The sequence below is a fragment of the Pan paniscus genome, chromosome 2 (assembly GCF_029289425.2).
Source record: "Pan paniscus chromosome 2, NHGRI_mPanPan1-v2.0_pri, whole genome shotgun sequence".
NCBI lineage: Eukaryota > Metazoa > Chordata > Mammalia > Primates > Hominidae > Pan > Pan paniscus.
The window spans coordinates 52,129,733-52,149,515 of record NC_085926.1 but is presented as its reverse complement, the minus strand read 5'-3'; the positions used below and the strand labels follow the sequence as shown (position 1 = coordinate 52,149,515).

Sequence of the window (19,783 nt, the reverse complement as noted above, 5' to 3'; positions counted from 1 at the left end):
GGTCTCATACTCCTGACCTCAGGTGATCCACCCACCTCGGCCTCCCAAAGTGGCAAAGTGCTGAGATTACAGGCGTGAGCCACTGAGCCCGGCCTCTCCTTCTTTTAAAGACTGGGTTTCTAACAGCTTCTGAGGCCTTAAGGATCCTGACAGGGCCGGGCTGCACCACACTCCCTCGTGTTACAAATGGGGAAACCGGGGCACAGAGCAGAGGCGTTTTTCCTGAGATCACACAGCCAATCAGGGCGAGAACTGAGAATCGAACCTTGATCTCTCCACTCCATGGTTGTGATTCCGAGTAACTCATGTTATTTTAAATCGACACTTGTCTTAAGAACGTTCGGACGGCGAACCACTGAGAGTTCCCGAGGGGCGAATACTCAGCTCTCAATAGGTTCCTGCGGGGAAAATCTGGCTGCGCCGGCGCGCGCGGGTGCTTTAAGGCAATCTGGTTACAGCAACCCACGTGTCCTCCGCTTCCGGGATCCTTAAGGCCGTCGCTTCGGGTGGTAAAACCCGGCCCGCCCTCACGTCACGTTGGGAACTGTAGCTCCACCTTCCTCCAGACATAGGGGCGTGGGCGGCTTGGAACTGCATTTCCCAGCAGGCTGCGCTCGCCGTTAGAGTAGCCGGACGACGGGCTGGTGGGGTGAACCCTTCATCCTGGGTCTTTTAATTTCTCAGGCGGAACGAGTGGCGGCGGACAGAGGCTTTTGGCTGCGCTGTCTGTGGGTTGTCTGGGCTTGGGGAACTGGGCACGGAGACCGTGGCGCCGGCCGCCGGTCATACAGCTCTGCTTCCAGTCGTCGGGCAAAAAGCTGAGGCGCTTCTCCTTTAATTGCGGTGGGCGGGGCGTGCCGACGCGGCCCGCGTTGCTATTGGTGGCCGTTGGGGGCGCGGAAACTGAACGGGCCGCAACGGCCACCGCAGCTGCCTTCGGCGTCGCCAGCCCCGCCATGGCTGCGCCCTGCGCGGTAAGCCCAGCCGAGAGCAACTCCCCAGGCCTCAGTCTCCCCGCTGGGACACTGGGCGCCTAGTGGCCAGAGCGATGGCTGCGAGGGGCGGGCGGGGCGCCAGGTTCCAGGGTGGTCCTCTTCAGGTCCAGTTTACCGTCTGCGCAGGGGGCGCTGGGTCGGGCACTTTCTGAGCGCCTCCTGCGTGCCAGGCCCTGCGCTGGGTTTCTGGAGCGAACAAACAGGCCTCTGCCTCCATAGTTTGCATCCTAGCGAGGGACACACGACCAAGTCCCGACTCATGTGTGACCTGGGGCCGGTATCGGGCCTCTCTAGCCATTCTCCACGTCCTTAGCAGTGGGTGGCTGCGTGGGGTCTTGTTGAGGGTACACCCTGCTCCAGCAGGTAGGTACAGCAGGACGCTGGGATGCCCGGGCCTGCAGTGTGAGCGGGGCGGAGCCGCCCTCTCTGAGTTCACATTCCTCCAGAGGTCCTCATTTCGAGAGATTTCTTTGAACGGGCAAGGCCCTCTGGCTGATTGGAGAGTCAGGGAGGCTGGGTGGTAGCCTGTGATGCCCTGAGGCACTTGAGGACATGGACGGAGATTCCAGGCTAGGATACAGACCTTTTGACTCCTAATCTGGTACTCTACCTCCCTTCCTGTCCCCTCATGTATAAACCACTGTTGAGGGAGATGAGGCCCACATGCAGGGAACTACAGAGGGGAGGCGGTGTTGAGAGATACCATGGGACCTACTGGTCAGGGGTGGACCTGAACTTGCCTCTGCCCACTGAGCCTAGAGGCGGACACTCTCTTACGCATGTTCTTTCAAGAAGCTTAGGTGAGAGCAGAAGGCTCTGTTGGGGACCCTCCCCCAGCTGCTCCTCCCTCTGTTGTTGAAAGGAGACTCTGACAGGTGCTTTAGGGGTGGAGCTGGGCACAAGGCCATAGGGCCTTTGTTCTGGTTACTGCTCTGTAGGGTGGCAGTGGCTTTGCTGTGCCCCAAGGACATCCTTTCCCAGGAGGAGCCTTTGGGCTTCCTGGAGCACCCAAAATGCTTCTTTGAGGTTTCTGATACTTAGAGTAGGGGGAGATGTTTGGATGGCTGAATTATAACCCTTCAAGTGTTAAGACACAAGCTGCTATTGGATGGAGAGAGTCTCCGGAGTATTCTCTCTGGTGTTTTAACTTTATTAAGTTATTCATACACCACAGAATTCACCTTTTAAAGTGTACATTTCAGTAGTTTTTAGTACATTCACAGTGTTGTGCAACTGTAATCACTAATTCCAGAATATTTTCATCATCCCAAAAAGAAACTCCATACTCAATAACAGTCATGCCACTTCTTCCCTTTCCCCATTTTCTCCCAACCCTTGGCAAACTAATATATTAATACTTTCTGTCTCTATAGATTTGACTATTCTGAACTTTTCATATGAATGGAATCAGACAAAATGTGGCCTTTGGTGTTTGACTTCTTTCAGTTAGCATGTTTTCAAGGTTCATCCATGTTGCAGCAAGCATCAGCACTTCAGTCCGTTTTATGGCTGAATAATATTCTGTTGTATGAATATGCTACATTTGGTTTATTCAGTCATGTGTTGATGGATCATTTGGGTTCAATCACTTGTTGGCTATTAAGGAAAATGCTGCTCTGAACATTTGTGTACAAGTTTTTGTGTAAACCATGTTTTCAACTCTTTGGGGTATTTACCTAGAATTGCTGGGTCATTTGCTAACCACGTTTAACTACTTTATTTTTTATTTTATTTATTTATATTTATTTTATTTATTTATTTTTTGATTAGGAGTCTCACTCTGTCATCCAGGCTGGAGTGCACTGGTGCGATCTCGGCTCACTACAACCTCCTCCTCCTGGGTTCAAGCGATTCTCCTGCTTTAGCCTCCCAAATAGCTGGGACTATAGGCGCCCACCACCATGCCTAGCTAATTTTTGTATTTTTAGTAGAGAGGGGTTTTCACCATGTTGGCCAGGCTGATCTTGAACTCTTGACCTCAGGTAATCTGCCCGCCTTGGCCTCCTAAAGTGCTGGGATTACAGGCGTGAGCCACTGTGCCCGGCTAACTACTTTTTTTTAGTCAGGGTCTTGCTCTGTTGCCCAGGCTGGAGTGCAGTGATGTGATCACAGCTCACTGCAACCTTGAACTCCTGTGCTCAAGCAGTCCTCCCACCTCACCCTCCTGAGTAGCTGAGAATACAGGCATGAGCCACTACGTGTGGCTAATTCTTTAATTTTTTTTGTAGGGTCAGGGTCTTGCTGTGTTGCCCAGGTTGGTCTTGAACCCCTGCCTTAAAGTGATCCTCCTGCCTCAGCCTCCCAAAGTGTGGGGATTACAGGTGTGAGCCACTGCACCTGACCTATGTTTAACTTTTTGAGGAACTGCCAAATTGCTTTCTATAGTATCTGTTTTTTTTGTTTGTTCGTTTGTTTGTTTGTTTTTAAAGATTGTTTTTTTTTTTTTTCTGGGTGTCTTGCATTTTCATGTGAATCTTGGGAGCAGCTTGTCAGTTTCTGCAAAAAAGACACCAGGGATTTTGATAGGAATTATGTGGAACCGGTAGATCAATCTGAGGAGTATCGTAGTATTGTATCTTAACAATAGTAAGTCTTCCTGTTCATGAATGTGGAATGTCTTTCCATTTTTTAAGTCTTCTTTCATTTCTCTTAGTGATGTTTTGTCGTCTTTACTGTTCAAGTCCTGCACTTCTTTTGTTAAATTATTCCTATTTTTTTTTTTTTTTTTGAGACGGAGTCTCGCTCTGTCACCCAGGCTGGAGTGCAGTGGCACAATCTCTGCTCACTGCAAGCTCCGCCTCCTGGGTTCACACCATTCTCCTGCCTCAGCCTCCTGAGTAACTGGGATTACAGGCGCCTGCCACCATGCCCGGCTAATTTAAAATATTCCTATTTTTTTTATGTATCATAGTTTTATTTTTTGGATTATTCATTGCTAGTGTACAGAAAGTTGATTTTTGTGTCTTGATTTTGTATCTTGCAACTTTGCTGAACTCATGTGTTCTTTTTTGTTTTTGTTGAAGCATTTCCACAGTTGATGTATTAATTCAAATAGTAAAAACTATTCCTAGTAAAAACTAATCCTAAGTGGATTCCTTAGGATTTTCTTTATATAAGATCATGCCTTGAGCATTTTTAACCCTACTCCCCCGGCTGTTGTAGGAAGAGTGCTGGCCCTGGGGAAGCCCCTTCCTCACCCAGGCTTCACACATTTGACCCTGGCTCTCTCTCAGGAGGACCCCTCGCTGGAAAGGCATTTTAAGGGCCACCGAGATGCAGTTACCTGTGTGGACTTCAGTATCAACACAAAGCAGCTGGGTAAGAAGAGGCACCTTGTCTAGGTGCTAGGTTATGAGCTGAACAGGCCAAGTTTTTACCTCGGAGGGGTGGTGGGTGGGAAGCAGAGCACAAGGACTGCACAGCTTTGTCTAGACCTGCTTCTAGTCTTGCTTCTGCTTGCCAGCTCTTTGGGCACTGGGCTTCATGAGCTCCATTTTACATGCAGAGCCTGAGGGTCAGAGAGGTTAGGGGCCTTGCTAAGGCCACACAGCTTTTGAGGGTGGGACTGGGATCTGGGTCTTTTCTGCACACCCTAGCCACCTTTTGGGTCTGTCTTTTGGTGTGGGCCCTAAACAGTGACTCCTTTTCCTTGAAGCTTTACTGATTCTGTTGCCCACAGTAATAAGGCACACCTTCTTGTTGAAGAGCCTTGTCAGTGAGAAGGCTGTTGAGCAGAGATGGGCACCCCCCTCGACCCCACTGCTCTTATGCTGCAGCTGACTGTCCCCCTTCCTTGGTTGCATGAGGTTTCGTACACAGCTTTTATGACTGCGCTTTCTGGTTCCTGCAGAGGAGGCTTGCCCCTTCATCCTGTCATCAAGACCCTCTGATGTGTAAAGGTTAAGCGGGAACTGAAGTGATTTTTGATCAGTTTTGGGGACCTCCTTTAGGCTTCGTACTGAGTTGGGCCCTCTCAATGGGAGGGGCTGGCTTCCCAGCTGGGGAGGACTTGCTCTCTGGTGCCCTCAGGATGTGTCTGGGGGGAGACCCTGGGCCCCATGGGAATGAGTTTTCCCAGAGCTCTGGATTGCAGTCCAAGGCTAGCATGGGAAGGGCCTCGGTCTTATTCCCATGTGGGTGTGCTCCTTGGAGAACTCTGGGCCACAGGCTCTCCACCTCCAGACCATACCTCGAGATGTGCTCTGCTCCATGGGAGACTTCTCACGGTCTGTTTGTGGATGCCAGGGAAGATGGAGCTGGGCCAGTTGCTCCCCCTGCCTCTCCAATGTCTTGGTGGAGGCTTGAAGCCTGTTAGAGCTGTAGGTCATAGCATCACCCACTGTCCTCAGCCAGTGGCTCCATGGACTCATGCCTCATGGTCTGGCACATGAAGCCGCAGTCACGCGCCTACCGCTTCACTGGCCACAAGGATGCCGTCACCTGTGTGAACTTCTCTCCTTCGGGACACCTGCTTGCTTCCGGCTCCCGAGACAAGACTGTCCGCATCTGGGTACCCAATGTGTGAGTCGTACACTTTGAGGAGGCTTGTTGGAGTCTGGGGCCCTGGTGCCAGAGCCATCCCCACCCAGGTCCCCTAGCTTGGCTCTGGACTGGTCACAGTGGGACTTCTACTCTGCTTTGGAAGAGGTGCCATCAGAGGCTGGGGCTGCAGTTGGAGCCCTCCCCTCAGGGTTGGAAGAGGAGTTCTGGGCTTACCCCATCTATCCCTAAAGAAATGCCACCTGATGCTGTGTTCATGTGGGTGGGGCCTAGAGATGGTGCTCTGTTCATATAGGAGAGGCTCTGGCTTTCCCTTGTGGAGACTGGGGTACTCGGGCTTGACTGACTTTGGGAGGGGTGCTTGAGGAGTAGGAGAGCTTTGATGTGCTTATGGGCTCTCATGTCACTGTTATGGGTTTCCTTACTCTTGGATGCCTGTCCTTGTAGCAAAGGTGAGTCCACTGTGTTTCGTGCACACACAGCCACAGTGAGGAGTGTCCACTTCTGCAGTGATGGCCAGTCCTTCGTGACAGCCTCTGACGACAAGACAGTCAAAGTGTGGGCAACTCATCGCCAGAAATTCCTGTTCTCCCTGAGCCAGCATATCAACTGGGTCCGCTGTGCCAAGTGAGCATTGTTCTGTCTGGAGACCCTTGGAGGAACCCTGGGGGTTGGGGGCTGGCCCAGGGGCTGCTAGGTACCAACTTATGACCTCGGGCAAGTTACTTAGGCATTGTTTAAGCTTCCTCAGCCTCAGTTTCCTTATCTGTAAAATGGGAACAATAATAGCTCCTGCATTGTAAGTTGTCGAGAAGCTTCATGGAGCTGATGCATGACATGTAAGTTAGTCCATAGTCAGCCATGATGACCCTCTGACATCTGTGTTGGCAAAGCACAAACTGGGTCAACAGGGGCCATTTATTATCAAAAACAATTAGGTACTTTCAGTACTACCACTACACATTTTCTTTTTGTTCCTTAAGACAGTTCTGCAAGCTAGGTGCATTTCCATTTTGCAGATGAGGAAATGGGGGCTCAGAACAGTAGTATCTTGTCCCAGAGCACACGGTGGGTCTGTGGCAGAGCTGGAGTTTGAACCCAACTCTCTCTGACAGTAAGGCTTGCCTACTTTCCTCTGGGATGTTCTCAGGGGATGATTTTGCTCCAGAGCTCCCAGATGGGGGCCCAGGCTTCGGAGATGGGGGGCTTAGCCTGGAGGCTAGCCTTCCTGCTGGCCAGGGAGCCAGTGCTGTGCACACAGCGGGCCAGGTAACCCAAAGGACCTTTCAAGGTCCAAGAATTGCAGACAGATAGTCCTACTTCTAGCTTATTTTATTCCTTTCAACAGAGCTTCCCTATGGGTCAAATATCTTTGCTTCAGAGGAAGGGGTTGGGGTGCCAGGTGACATTAGGAAACCACATGAGTCAGAAGTTGGGGACTATTGAGCTGTGTTCTTCTGGGGACCCCATACAAGTTACTGTTCTCCAGGGCACCCCCATTCCTTTGTCCTGGGAGACCCCTGATGGCTCTTAGAGGCTTTATGACTAGGGTCCTGAGATCAGGAGGGGCCAGGCCAGCAAACTGGGGTGTCAAGTCCATACTGGGCCTTTGGTGGCAGTCCCCAGGACCTCATGCCTTTTGTTGGCAGATTGTGTCTTGCTGACCCGCACTTGAGTCAAATGTAGACTCGGAGGACCTGGTCCCAGAGTAATGACACTGATGGTGAGCTTTTGGCCACCTTTATGCAAATGTTGCCGGCAGGCAGTCGGCTTCATGTTGCCATGTGCTGTGCGTCGGGGCAGTGCTGGGGCTTTATGTGCATGAGGCTGCTCTGTGCTCACTCGTGAGGCAGGCACCTTTTTTTTTTTCTTTTTTTTTTGTTTATTTATGTTTGGTTTTCCTCTAAGTCAGGAAGAATTTCTCTTTTTCCCTTTTGGTCAGAGTTTGCTGTTGGGATGGGAGAGGGGCTATTTGCTCATGAAGCTACGTAAGAAAACGAAAACAAGAGCAACAGGAAAGATCAATAAGTTTCACAGATTCAGGAAGAAAAAAATAAAGGAAACATTTTTATAACATTTAAAATTAAGTCATAGGCCGAGCTTGAAGGCGCATGTCTGTAATCCTAGCACTTTGGGTGGATGAGGTGGGAGGATCCTTTGACTCCAGGAGTTAGAGGACCAGCCTGGGCAACATAGTGAGACTCCCATCTCTACAATAAAATAAAATAAAATAAAATTAGCTGGGTGTGGTGGTGCACGCCTGTAGTCCCAGCGCTCAGGAGGCTTAGGTGGGAGGATCTCTTGAGCCCAGGAGGCAGAGGCTGCAGTGAGCTGAGATCACACCACTGCACTCCAGCCTGGGTGACAGAGCAATACCCTGTCTAAAAAACAAAACAAAAACAAAAACAAAATTTAGTCACAGTTTCCTGAAAAACTCTTTAGAAGGAAAAAAGAAAAATGATGTGCTAAAAGTTAACTATTTTCAGAAACAAAGTATAATTTAAGATATGACCAAATAAACAGAAGTAACATTGCCTCCTAGGATGCAATGCATTTGTTCCTGAAAAGACAAATTAGGGTATTCAAATTAAAAAAAAAAAAATCACAGCAGGGCATGTGACCCTGGGTGGTTCCTGCAGGCAGATAGTAGGCACTCGGGGAAGAGTGGCTGTGGAAGAAGGTGTGTGGCGCCCATGTCGTCTGTTAGTCTGTGATGTGACTTGTGCCCCACCCGGTTCAGGTTCTCCCCCGACGGGCGGCTCATCGTGTCTGCCAGTGATGACAAGACTGTTAAACTGTGGGACAAGAGCAGCCGGGAATGTGTCCACTCGTATTGCGAGCATGGCGGGTGAGTCCCCAGATGCTGTCCTCCACCTGTAGGCGCTCAAACACAGAGCACAGACCTGGGCATAAGGAGGCCCAGTGGCCTTCAGTGGCTGGAGCCGTGGGACCAGCAGCCTTATCACTGCTGCCCCTTGTCTGGTGCTTTTTGCGAGGTCTGGCAACCTAGCATTGTATCTTTTGCTGTGTGGATGGAAGCTTTGGCCCCATCCCACAAATAGCAGGAGTGCTTAACCTCAAGCCATGCAATTCTTTGGAGCTGTGTAATTATTTGTGCTCCTCTTTTTCTCCTTCACTTTCTGGTTCTCAGGATTACAACATGTCTGTCTGTCAGCAGTTGACACTCAGTCGCCCAAACTACATTTTAAAGCCTCTTGGTATGTTATCCATGATGATGGCTTTACAAAATTCTTGTTGGGTTCTTGTAGCAGATGGTGGCTGTTCATATTGTGCCACATCATCAGGAGAGAGAGGTGCCTACATTTGAGTAGAGACCCCAGCTTCTGCCCTTCTTTGTTGGGCTGGGAGCCACAAGGGTTTCTCCTTGAGAGGTGGACATGGTACCAGCCTGGGTATCACATATGGGTGTGGTGAGGGTCCTTGGCCTGTCTCCTAGAGAGGGGTGGGCCAATGGCCCTGTAGTCCTGCTGGACCTTCCCACCTGTGCCTCAGCTGGCAGGATCTGCCCTGCAGCCACCCCTGGGAAGGGTACCAGCTCCAACTTTGAAAATCCCAGGGGAGCCTGGCTGACTTTTGGGTTTGAAGATAGCTCTCTCAACTTGTATTGAAAATTGGCGGTGGGATGTGCTCCCTGGTCAGTCCACCTTAGTTTGTTGCTGGCCACTGTTCTCACCTTTTACTTCTTGCTCTCCCTTGGCCACCTGGTAAACAAATGTGACAGAAAGGAGGTGTCTGGGTCGAGGGAACAGCATGGGCAGGACACAGGGATGGGGAAAGCACCAAATGTTTCTGGGTCCGTCCTGAACCAGGGCAGACCTCCTATAGTGCATAGTGGCCCCTGTCTTTCCAGCTTTGTCACCTATGTGGACTTCCACCCCAGTGGGACGTGCATTGCCGCTGCCGGCATGGACAACACAGTGAAGGTGTGGGACGTGCGGACTCACCGGCTGCTGCAGCATTATCATTGTGAGTGGTGAACAGCCTCCTGGGCCCAAGGGCAGCCCTGGTGGGACTGTGATGGTGTTGGATGTTGTCCTGTGCTGTAGTGCTTAAATGGGTCTGAGATGGCCTTGGGCAGGAAGGTGTCCTGGGTTTGTTGGGATTCCAGGGGTGGGAGTCTGTGGCATGGCTGGCCTGGCTTGGAACCTTGGCCAGGAGATGGAGCCTGGTGCTACCTGGCTTCCACTGAGCCAGTCAATGCTCACCTCCGAAGTGGCAGAATCTCACACATACTGCAGGGCCAGATGGGGAGTCCTCACTGGGGCTCTGGTCAGGGCTTCCCTTGAGGACCACTTCTCAGGGGCATGCCACTTGCCTTTCCTGGTGATGGAGGCTCTGCCCTCCAGGGCCAAGGTGACAGCCCTTGACCTGTGGTAAAGGGAACAGGGCTGTCAGTAGAGGCCAGCATTGGTGGGACCGTGGCCACCTCTGGTCTTACAGTGTCCTCCACAGATGTAGAGTCATAGGGAGGGTTGACTTAGCTAGGGGCCAGGCCCAGGATGGTAGCCCTTGGAAGGCAGGGTGGCGGGCAGTGGGCATGGGCTCATGTCAGGCTCCAGGTGGGAGTTGGAGGGCGAGGGCAGACTTAGACATGCCCAGGATGAGTTAGCTGAGAGTACTGGGTAGGGAACTGGCCTGAGAGCAAGTATGAGTGGGCAGGGCCATGAGGCGCCCCAGTTCCAGGGATGGGCTCAGGGAAGGGAGCTGGTGAGGGGTCATTGGAGAAACTGGGAATTGTGTAGCTGGCAAAACAGAGATGAGCAAGACTGGACCAGGGCCGAGACCAGGAAGGAGGCAGAGCTGGAGTTGTTTGAAGAACCGTGGTTGTTAACCTGGGACTAAGCTTAAAGTTCTTGGGCTCGCTTCCTTAAGCCACACCTGAAATGGGAAGGACATGGCTGGACACAGGTGTGGGGTTCTGACCCCACCCACCCCTGCCACACACACACCCTTCCTAGCTGACTCCTGGTGTTCAAGTACAGCACTTTCTTTGGGGTAACAGAGGTGAGCACACCTTCCCAGAATGGGGAGAAGATCCTAATCTTGAACAGCACATGGTGGAGAGTGGGCTCTGCAGCTGGCTTTTAAAGCATTCCTGGCTGTGTGATATTGGGCAGGTCATTTGACTCTGTGGGGCCTCTGGGACAATGATGGGGCCTGTCTCACAGGAGGTGTTGGGAGGTTTAATGAGTTGTTTCATATCAAGAATTGAGAGGGTGGCTGGCACAAAATGGGGGGAAGGAGGTACAATGTTAGTGATGATGGCAATGACACTGTCTTGGTCCTGTCTGGGCTGGTGAGGCCAACCTGGCTGGTTAAGGCCTGTAGTACCCTACAGCACCACCAGGTGGCAGGGGCCAGCCACAAGAACCTGTTCCCCCACCCCACCCCCCTCCATAGGAAGCCCTGAGGTTTGTTACCAATGCTCTTTCAGACAGAGGCTTCTGGAACAGAAGAGCAGTGGGGCTTGCCTCCACTTGGAGCCCATATCTTTCCTATCCTTCCTTCAGCCTTCTGCTCTGGGCCAGGCCTGAGTGAAGGGCTGGGGCTTGGGGATGGGGCACATCTGCACAGCTGCCTGGGGAACGTGGGCAGGTGCAGAGGAGGGAGGACTTGGACAGGGAGAGATGGGAGTGGAAGGCGATGAGGCAGGACAGTGGTCAGGAGCACATGCTGTGGTTCCTTTCTGTAAAGGGGGTGCCAGTAGGCCTTCCTCATGGCTTTGTGAGGCTCTGATGGGAAAAGCCACAAAAGGATTATAACACAGGGCTGGGTATGTGGTTTGTGCTACATAAGTCCTGACACTGGGCAGAGAGGATGTCTAGGTGACCCTGGGAGGGTCCAGACCCATCTCTGATGGATCAGGAGCCTGGGCCTGGTGTTCACGGGTATAACAGCAGGTACCCCTTGGGAAGGGCCTTGGATGCCATCTCCGGCTCGGGGTCCCAAAGATGTGGCCTGATTGGCAGTGCTAGGACTAGCCTCGTCATTTAAGGTATGAAGGGAAGAAGGACATCTGAGAGGATAGCGGTGTCCAGAGCCTGCTGGGGTTGGGGGCTGGTGTGCCCCATGTGTCCCAGTGATGGGTAGGTGTCCGGCTGTGCCCGGTATCAAAGTAGGGGCTGGCATCAGAGTGGGGGATGGGTTGCAGAGGTTGAGTAGAAGCAGAGAAGCTGACCCTGTTGGGGTGGAGGGGCCAGCTGGACCCAGGGATCTGGGATGTGAGAATGGCTGAGGTCACATTCTGTGCCCCTATAATTGAGGGGCCACAGAAGATAAAGGTCCACAAAGCAGCCAGAGTGAGAGGTATGAACCCCGTCTCCAAGCATGGGAGAGCTGAGGAGGGCAGAGGCTGGGGAGTGAAGGAGAGTGGGGTCTTGTGAAGAGGGTTGTCAGGAGGTGGAGCAATGCAGAGCAGCCGAGGAGAGCGGTGGGTACTGGGGAGAGGGAGCTGGGGACCTGGAGGGAGCAGGCTTGGCGGAGGGCAGGGGCGGATCTCCATGATGGCAGGGTTGGGGAGGTGTGGATGGACTCAGATGAGCTCCAGGGGCTGAGTCCTGAGTGGAGCTGAGTGTGTGGGCTGACAGGCCCTGCTGGGAGATTGCAGTCTGCTTGTGCTTCTGGCCTTGCCTCTTATGACAGCCTCTCAGTGGGCCTGCAGTGTCTCATCCCTAAGCCACCCCTAGTGTAGATTGGAGGCTTAGCGGGATTTGGAGTACCCCATAAACACAGCCGGTTCCCCCTGAGCTCCCTGCTCAATGCCGTGGCCAGTGGTGGGTGTTCACAGGATAGCGGAGTCATCCCATAGCCTCTAGGCTGACCCTTAGGGGTGCAGTGAGCCAGGTTGATCTGAGCTCCCTGGGTAGGGGGAACATACCTCTCATCCTCTGCTGATGGGAGGACATGGCCAGGTCTGCTCTGGTCTTGGGGCTCCCCAGAAAACCTTTAGCTGAAACTAGGGGGAAACCCTCTACCCAAGTGGCTCCCCCACCCCCATAGGCGCAGTGGAATCTCTTTGGAGGCTCATTCCCCAGCAAGGGCTCCCAGTACTCTGGAAACAGATGCCTGATCCTCTTTCTGTCCCTGATCCCTAGGAAACCCAAGGGAAACCTACGGACACAGTGACATGCAGTGTCTCCCCTAGTGACTCTGGATGGGCATCAGGCACTTCCAGAATGGCCTTCGGGTGTTGGACGCTGATGGGCTCTTGTGAGAGGATTTGGTTAATGATACTGCAGTGTGTGGCTAGCAAGCCCCAGCCTGCCTGCATCCAGCCATCCATAGTTGTGCTCTATGAGGGCACTTCCTGTTCTTGCTAGGGTTGTTGGAGTTGAAGCCCACTTGGGGCTTTGGGCTATGGAGGCAGCTGGAGCCATTTGTCTTGCGCTGGCTGACTCTCCTAGGTAAGGAGTTTCTTGGCTCTGGCCTATCACTGCAGAGAGCAGTTCTGATTTCTCAATTCAGCAAGGAGTTGGGCTGGTGGAGCCCTGGGAGTGCCAATCCCTGTGGTGGTGGGTTAGCTCCATATGCTCTGAGCCCACGTTAAGACTGTTCAGGCATCTGAGCAGCAGCGCCCATCCCAGAACCTGTAATGTGCTTCGTGCCTTACAGCACGTGCAGGTCCATTATCCAGTGACAGGCCTGGGTGGCTAGCAAAGTAGGTCTACCCTCCATTTCACAGATGTGGAGCATGCAGCCCACAGTCACACAGCTAGAAAGCTATGGGTCTGAGTCTCCACCTCAGGGCCTTTGAGTCTGGCATTCTGTTGACAGGCTCACGCTCGGTTCCTTGCACTTTGGTGACTCTAGTCATTTACTCTCCAGGCTCCCTGGGAGAGGTGGTCTCTTTGGCTGGCTGTCAGCAGGGCTTAGAACTCATACAGTCCCAAGCTCTCTGTCCGTTGGTCTTTAGTGCAGCCCTGCACCCCCGCCTGGCCTGATACATTGTCATGGAGGGTTTTGTCTTTTTTTTTTTTTCTTTCAGAGATGGGGTTGGGGTCTCACCGTATTTCCCAGGCTGGTCTTGAACTCCTGAGCTCAAGCAATCCTCCCACCTCGGCCTCCCAAAGTGCTGGGATTACAGGCGTGAGTCACCATGCCCGGCCGGAGGGTTTTAAGTAGTTGCAGCTAGCAGGGCAGGCCTGTACCCTGTACTGGGTGTTTTGAGACTAAAAGGGTTGATTGGGGTACAGTGGTGCTGTCCCACCTGATCTAGCCAACCTACTCTCCCACTGTCCTGAAGTGAGCATTTACACGGCATTTACACAGAGGAGTGTTTTGGGTGTCCTTTGCTGCTGGTATCAGAGCACCTTTGTGGTATGAATCCAAAGCCTCTTGTCAACCCAGAGCCACTGTGTCACTAGTAACATCAGTTGCGCATCGCAAGAGACCACCCTGGGGAAAATGAGCAGTCCTTTTGTGGAAGGATGTTGGGGTGGGGCTTGGCCCTGGCATGGCCTCCTCTAGAGAGGAACCTCCTGCTTGGGCACCCAGGCTTTCTCTGGGCCCTTGGCTGGTTTGCAGTCCGTTAGGTAGTGGGCCTAGGTTTGCCCAAGCCTCTACAGGCAGAGCAGCATGGAATGGGTGTACTCAGGTCTCTGCTTAGACCACCTACTGCCCACAAACCATGACTAGTTCTTGGTATTTGGGAGCAGGGGCTGTGGTGCCCTCATCCCTGGGTCCCTGAGGATCTGTAGAAGTTTGATGTTGGTGTATCTCTGACCTGGAGTCAGAGTTCTCTCTTTGGGGTGGAGATGGGATAAGAGCCACAAGCTCACAGCTACCACCCAGGTGGCAGTGTGTGTCATCACTGATATCTGCCATGGAGCCAAGCAGAGGCCTGCGGCTTTGGACTTGACAAAAAGTGGATCATTCTCAGACATTTGGCGCTCAAGGCATCATGATAGAAGGCTCATGCCCTCATGGGACAGCCTAGCCTTCGTGGTAGACTCTCATGCAGGGGTGGTTCTTACGATGAGGCCTCCATAGACTACCCGCTCCCCACCACCTCCACAGAGGCAGGAGGAGTGAGAGTGGAGGCTGGTGCGGCCAGTGGGTGAGGCAGGAGAGCAAGTGGGGAAAGGTGGGTTGGGTCCTGGTGTCTGGGGTATCCCCCAAAGCCTGGCATGCCAGGCCAGCCCCTCTTCTGGAGTAAATGGTTCTAGGTGTTTCTATCCAGGCTTGGGTATTCCTGGCATTTATGTGGAGTGGAGATTCTGTTGCCCTTCTTCTGGGAGAGATTCTTTCCCTTGGATGGGCTTGACCAGGTGGGGGCCTCTGGTGTGGCATCCATACACTGACCCTGCCACCTTGATGGTGCTGGAAAGCCCAGAGCTCCCTGAGCATGCCCTCCCTTCTGCACCCTCCTGCCACCGGCTGTTCCTCTGGCAGCTTCTGCTCATGGAGGGGTGGAGGTGGCCTTCATCCCAGTGCAGACTTTCTGGTGGGGGGGGTCTCTGAATTCTGCCTCCAAGAGCTGGCTTCAGAGACCCCACTGGTCCCTCTCCAGCCTGCCTCCTGGAGATCCTGGCGCTTGGAGGGTGTTGTTCAGATATAAATATCATGTTACGTAAAGCCTTGGCTGTTTCCCCCTAAGTGTGCCTGGGAACACGTATCCAGACTCCCCGGCACATCGGCACATCAGCTGGGCTGGCATCTGAGGGACTGCGTGCACCCTGTGGGCCTTGTTGAGGGCCGTTTCGTGTTGGGTGTGTTTACCAACCCAGTAGTGGTTCTTACAGCCTTTCAGTGCTAAGATGACGGTTGGTTTTGAATCTGCCTTTATGTTGGTGGCAATTCTGACTTGGCAGGGTCATGGTTATTTTAGCCCCACTGGTTTTCCTCACTGGGCCTCTGGTAATGGGAAGAAAGACACTGGGGTTTTCCTCAGAAGGCACCCTAGGAGGCTGTGATACAGCCGATCCATGCATTGGCTGTGGAGTTGCTCTGTCCCCATGTAGACTGCCTAGGTGTGCCCCCAGCTTCACCTAGAACATGCTCTTGACCTTGAGGGAGAGTTGTGTAACCTGCTGGGGCTTCTGGATACCCAGCTTAAGCACCTGCTCACCAACCACTTTCTGAGTCCTGCTTGGTGCCAGGGACTTACCACCCCTGCCTGATGGAGTTCATGGTCTCATGGGAGATCCAGATGTGAGTCAGATAGTTGCATGTGAATGTGAAGAGTGAACCGATGGGAGGCTTGTGGGGCTTTGGAAGGACAAATGAAGGGGGTGGCCCTAATCGGGAGGCCAGGGGAGGCTTCCTGGAGAAGGCAGCTTCCAGTACTGAGCTTTAAGGTCAGGGAAAGGGGAGGGCAAGAGTCTCCCAGGCCCATTGGAAACAAGGGGTAAAAAAGTTCTACGGCTGGGGCAATCGACAGAGCTGGGGTGGCCGGCTCTTGGAGAGTGAGGGACACCAGAAAAGATGGTGGGGTTAGCCTGAGATGGTAGGGAAAAGAGAGTCATGGACAGGGCCAAGCTGTTGAGTGGGTGAAGTGGCAGGACCTTGAGTTGCATGGAACACAGGGGGCAAAGGAGAGGAACATCCATGTTGGCATTGGATGGCTCACTCTGCAAAGACCTCATGTGCTTAACTTAGTAGCATCCACACAGTACCTCTTACACATAGGTGCTATGGTACAGATGGAGAAACTGAGGCTCAATGTGGTTAAGATGCTTGCTCACGATGGATGTGGTGGCTCACGGCTGTAATCTCAGCACCTTGAGAGGCCGAGGCAGGTGGATCATCTGAGGTCAGGAGTTTGAGACCAGCCTGGTTAACATGGTGAGACCCCATCTCTACTAAAAATACAAAAATCAGCTGGATGTAGTGGCACACCTGTAGTCTCAGCTACTCAGGAGGCTGAGGCAGGAGAATCTCTTGAACCCAGGAGACGGAGGCTGCAGTGAGCTGAGGTCGCACCACTGCACTCCAGTCTGGGCGACAGAGCGAGACTCTGTCTCTCAAAAACGTCATGGGGTGAGCCCAGGCAGGAGGCTTGGGGTCCGAATGCAGGCCTGACTGCTTCCTAAGAGTGTCTTAGCTTTCTGCTCGTCTGCCCCCACACACGTCCTTCCTGTATGGCAGTGGCATTGTATTGACATTTGAAGGGTTTTGTTTTCCATTGGTTTCTTTAAAGAAAGAGTATATCGGGCAGACCAAAGGCTATGTTTGTATGTTTGAGTACTCTATTCTGCTCCAGCTTGACTGCTTGGTGCTGTGGGAGAGGATGGAGGAATCGTCTGCTGCCTCTGGTTTTTGCATCTGTTTCTGTCTGCCTGTCTTCCACTGCCTGCCCTTGGCTCTGAACAGGCCTTTTCCTGTTCTTCGATTGTGCCCCTCTCCTGGGAAATCCTTGTTGGGTTCCCCACAGCTCTTTTGAGCAATGACCATCCTGACCCAGCCCCATCAGGCCTGTGCTGAGCCTCGATTGGCCCTGATTGCCCGTCTTGGGCTTCAGCTGTGCTCCCTGTGCCTCCTAGCCAGCACCTGACTGATGTCCTTCCCCCAGTGCACAGTGCAGCAGTGAACGGGCTCTCTTTCCACCCGTCGGGAAACTACCTGATCACAGCCTCCAGTGACTCAACCCTGAAGATCCTGGACCTGATGGAGGGCCGGCTGCTCTACACACTCCACGGGCATCAGGTGAGAGGTGTCGGCCAGGTGCTGAGTGGTGTGGAGTGGTGGTACCTTCACTGTCTGGGCAGTGGGCAAGATGCAGAAACAGGCTTGTCACCCACACAGCCTGCAGGGAGATGGATGGAGGCATTTCCGTGTGACCTGGGCAGATTGCTGGGCCTGGGACTGGTGCAGCTGAGAAGGGTATATAAGAGTTGAATTGGGCAAGGGTTGGGGGCTGCATCTGGGCATGGTTAGCAAGCCGCCCCTTAGGGGCCTGAATGGAATCTGTCCCCTAATGGCCTCAGCCATCCCTTGGTCCAGAGGTTGAGTTGAGCCTTGGAATCCATGCTCTGAGTTGACATCAGGGTTTCCTGGAGGCCCTCGGACTGGCAGACATCAGTGTGTCTAGAGACTGAGGCAACCTCAGGTGTCTTGCAGAGGCTGGGACGAAGAAGGGAAGTCTTCTTCATGTTTGTCGTTTGAGAATTCCTGGAATGGAATCAAGGAAGCAAAGGCCTCCTTTCTGAATGAGCTTCAAAGCAGCCGGTTCCCTGGTCTCCCTGGGTGGGCTGGGTCCCTGGGGGCTGGCTGTGGGAAGTAGGCCACATGCAGTTCTCCCCAGGAACTGGCCTGGGTCCGGGCCTTTCACATCTAGTACTTCCACTAGGAAGTAGTGTCCGAGCCCTCCTGATCAGAGCGGTCGTCAGAATGTCTCCTGTTGGGGCGTAGTCACCATGCCCACTTGAGATGGGAGGTCTGGAGTCCATTGAATTCAAGTCTGTCTCTAATCTGCCTGCCACGCTGAGGGAGGCCCTGGGGGTGCTTATGTGTCTTAGACTATCAGCTAAGTCTGAGGTGTCTAGCCTGGTGCTTTCTGAGCTGTTGTTTGGGTTTCCACTGCCATCTGAGTTAGGGTACCTGGGGGCCATTTGGCTATGACTAGGGGATGGGGACATAGGCCTTTTCTTCTACTTCCTCAAGGTCTGGAGGCTGCTTGCTGCCCCCAGCCTTGTTGTGACCCCTTGCCTTCCCTGTCAGAGACATATCCAGTGTGCAGGACTAGTGGGCCTGTTCTCCCTGGGCCAGCACATCCAGAGGGGGTGGCTGCTGGCCCTGGTGTAAGCCTGTTCACAAGCCAAGCCCCTGGACAAGCAAGTTATACAGATTCATGTGTAACCGTTTGGGATCTTATGCCCAGGAGGGCATTTGAAAATCATGTGAATGCTGCTACCGCTCCTGCTCCCCTAAAAAAAACAAAACAAAACTCAGAAACAGTTTGAAACAGATGCCTATCAAGTGATCACCTCTTTTTGTGAGTGTTCTTTAAACAGCTAACTCACGCTTAGCCTGAAAACACTTGAATGTGGGATCTAAAATGTCATTCCCGGTGTTCTAGCATCGCATCTGGCACATAAACGAAAGCTATTGACATTGTTCTCTCCGGGAAGTGAGGCAAGGACCATGGCGCATTGCCTTGTGTGGTCACTTGTCTGCTATTAAATCTAGAGATACGGGAACCAGGCCAAGGGACAGCTGATGGTTTGGGGTGTGGATAGGGCTGGGTCATTTCTTCTTCAGGGCACCAGGCTCACAATGCCCAGAGGAAAGGAGAAGAAGAGAAACGAACTGACGACCTCTGTTCATTTTGCCATCTGTCTGTTTGTTCATTCATCATCGGCTCTCTAGCTCACGGGGCTGGGCACCAGGGATAGGAAATGGATGTTATAGCTCTACTTCCTGGGCTTCCTGGCCTGGGAAGAGGGGGACTCCACAGGGAGGCTGACAGAGCTGAAGGCAGCATGAGACGAGTTAGGCTGGCTGAGAGGTAGACTGAGTCTTAGAGAGTGCTTGGAGGGCAGGTGAAGGTGGGTAGGCCCTGCCCATCTCCCAGGGTACAGCTCAGATGAAGGTGGGAGTCAGCGTATGAGGCTCAAATTATTTTCTTCTCCCAGCCCCCTAAACTCCCTATCAAATACAGGAACTTAGGATTGATTTACCACAAGTTTTAAGGGTTCTTTGTCCTGGGATACCGACGACACCCAGCCCCTGTGTGGGGTACTCCAGGTATCCAGGTGTAGGAACCCCTGGGCCTGGCTTGCTCAGGGTTCTGCAAACTGATTCAGGAAGACAAATTGCCCAGGGTCACCCTGACTCTTTCCCCACCTCTGCACTTACTTTAATCCTTGCTCCTTTCTAGAGGCTGATTCTCTCCCATCCCTCCTCTTTAAGACCCATGGTGAGACCAACCATGCACTCCAACTGGTGGTGGCAAGTCAACACCGGGTTCTACAGCTGGCCTGGGTTGAAAGGTCCCGATGCGGACAAACCTGGCCTGATTCCTGCGCCCCTCCCACCTGCACTGTGGGGTTGCTGCCTTGAGAGGGCTTTCTTTTGGGGTCCTTACTAATGATGTGCAGCAGCATGATTGAAGAGCCAGGCTGAGGGCTGAGGTAGGGGTGTGAGTGTGTGAGTACGTATGGGGCAGGGATGCCCAGGAGAAGGCCTTACTTACTTCCAGCAAAGACCAGCTCACCTCCATACCACAGCCTGGCACCCCTGGGACCCAGGTCTGCCAGCGTTTGCTGTGGCTCCTTGTCATGCTTAGCTCTGCCCCTGGATTTGGAGTGATTCAGAATCAGCTAATGGGC

General features: G+C 53.0%; 1 protein-coding gene across 10 annotated transcripts in view; it reads left to right on the top strand.

The window, feature by feature from the left end:
• The first annotated feature begins 332 nt into the window (after positions 1–332).
• POC1A (POC1 centriolar protein A) overlaps positions 333–19,783 on the top strand; it is a 79,724-nt gene continuing 60,273 nt past the window's right edge. The window contains exons 1-7 of one of the 10 annotated variants that reach the window (XR_004670566.3): positions 333–974; positions 4,229–4,313; positions 5,345–5,516; positions 5,943–6,122; positions 8,236–8,343; positions 9,367–9,482; positions 17,026–17,159. Coding sequence is in view for 8 of the 10 variants with exons in the window: in XM_063602779.1 (XP_063458849.1) it covers positions 957–974; positions 4,229–4,313; positions 5,345–5,516; positions 5,943–6,122; positions 8,236–8,343; positions 9,367–9,482; positions 17,026–17,159 (813 nt within the window). In the remaining 2 variants the exon portion in view is untranslated. Of the gene's footprint in view, positions 975–4,157; positions 4,314–5,344; positions 5,517–5,942; positions 6,123–8,235; positions 8,344–9,366; positions 9,483–17,025; positions 17,160–19,783 lie in introns of all 10 variants that reach the window. The other 9 variants (XM_063602779.1, XM_034956596.3, XR_611838.4 and 6 more) reach the window with 9 other exon arrangements.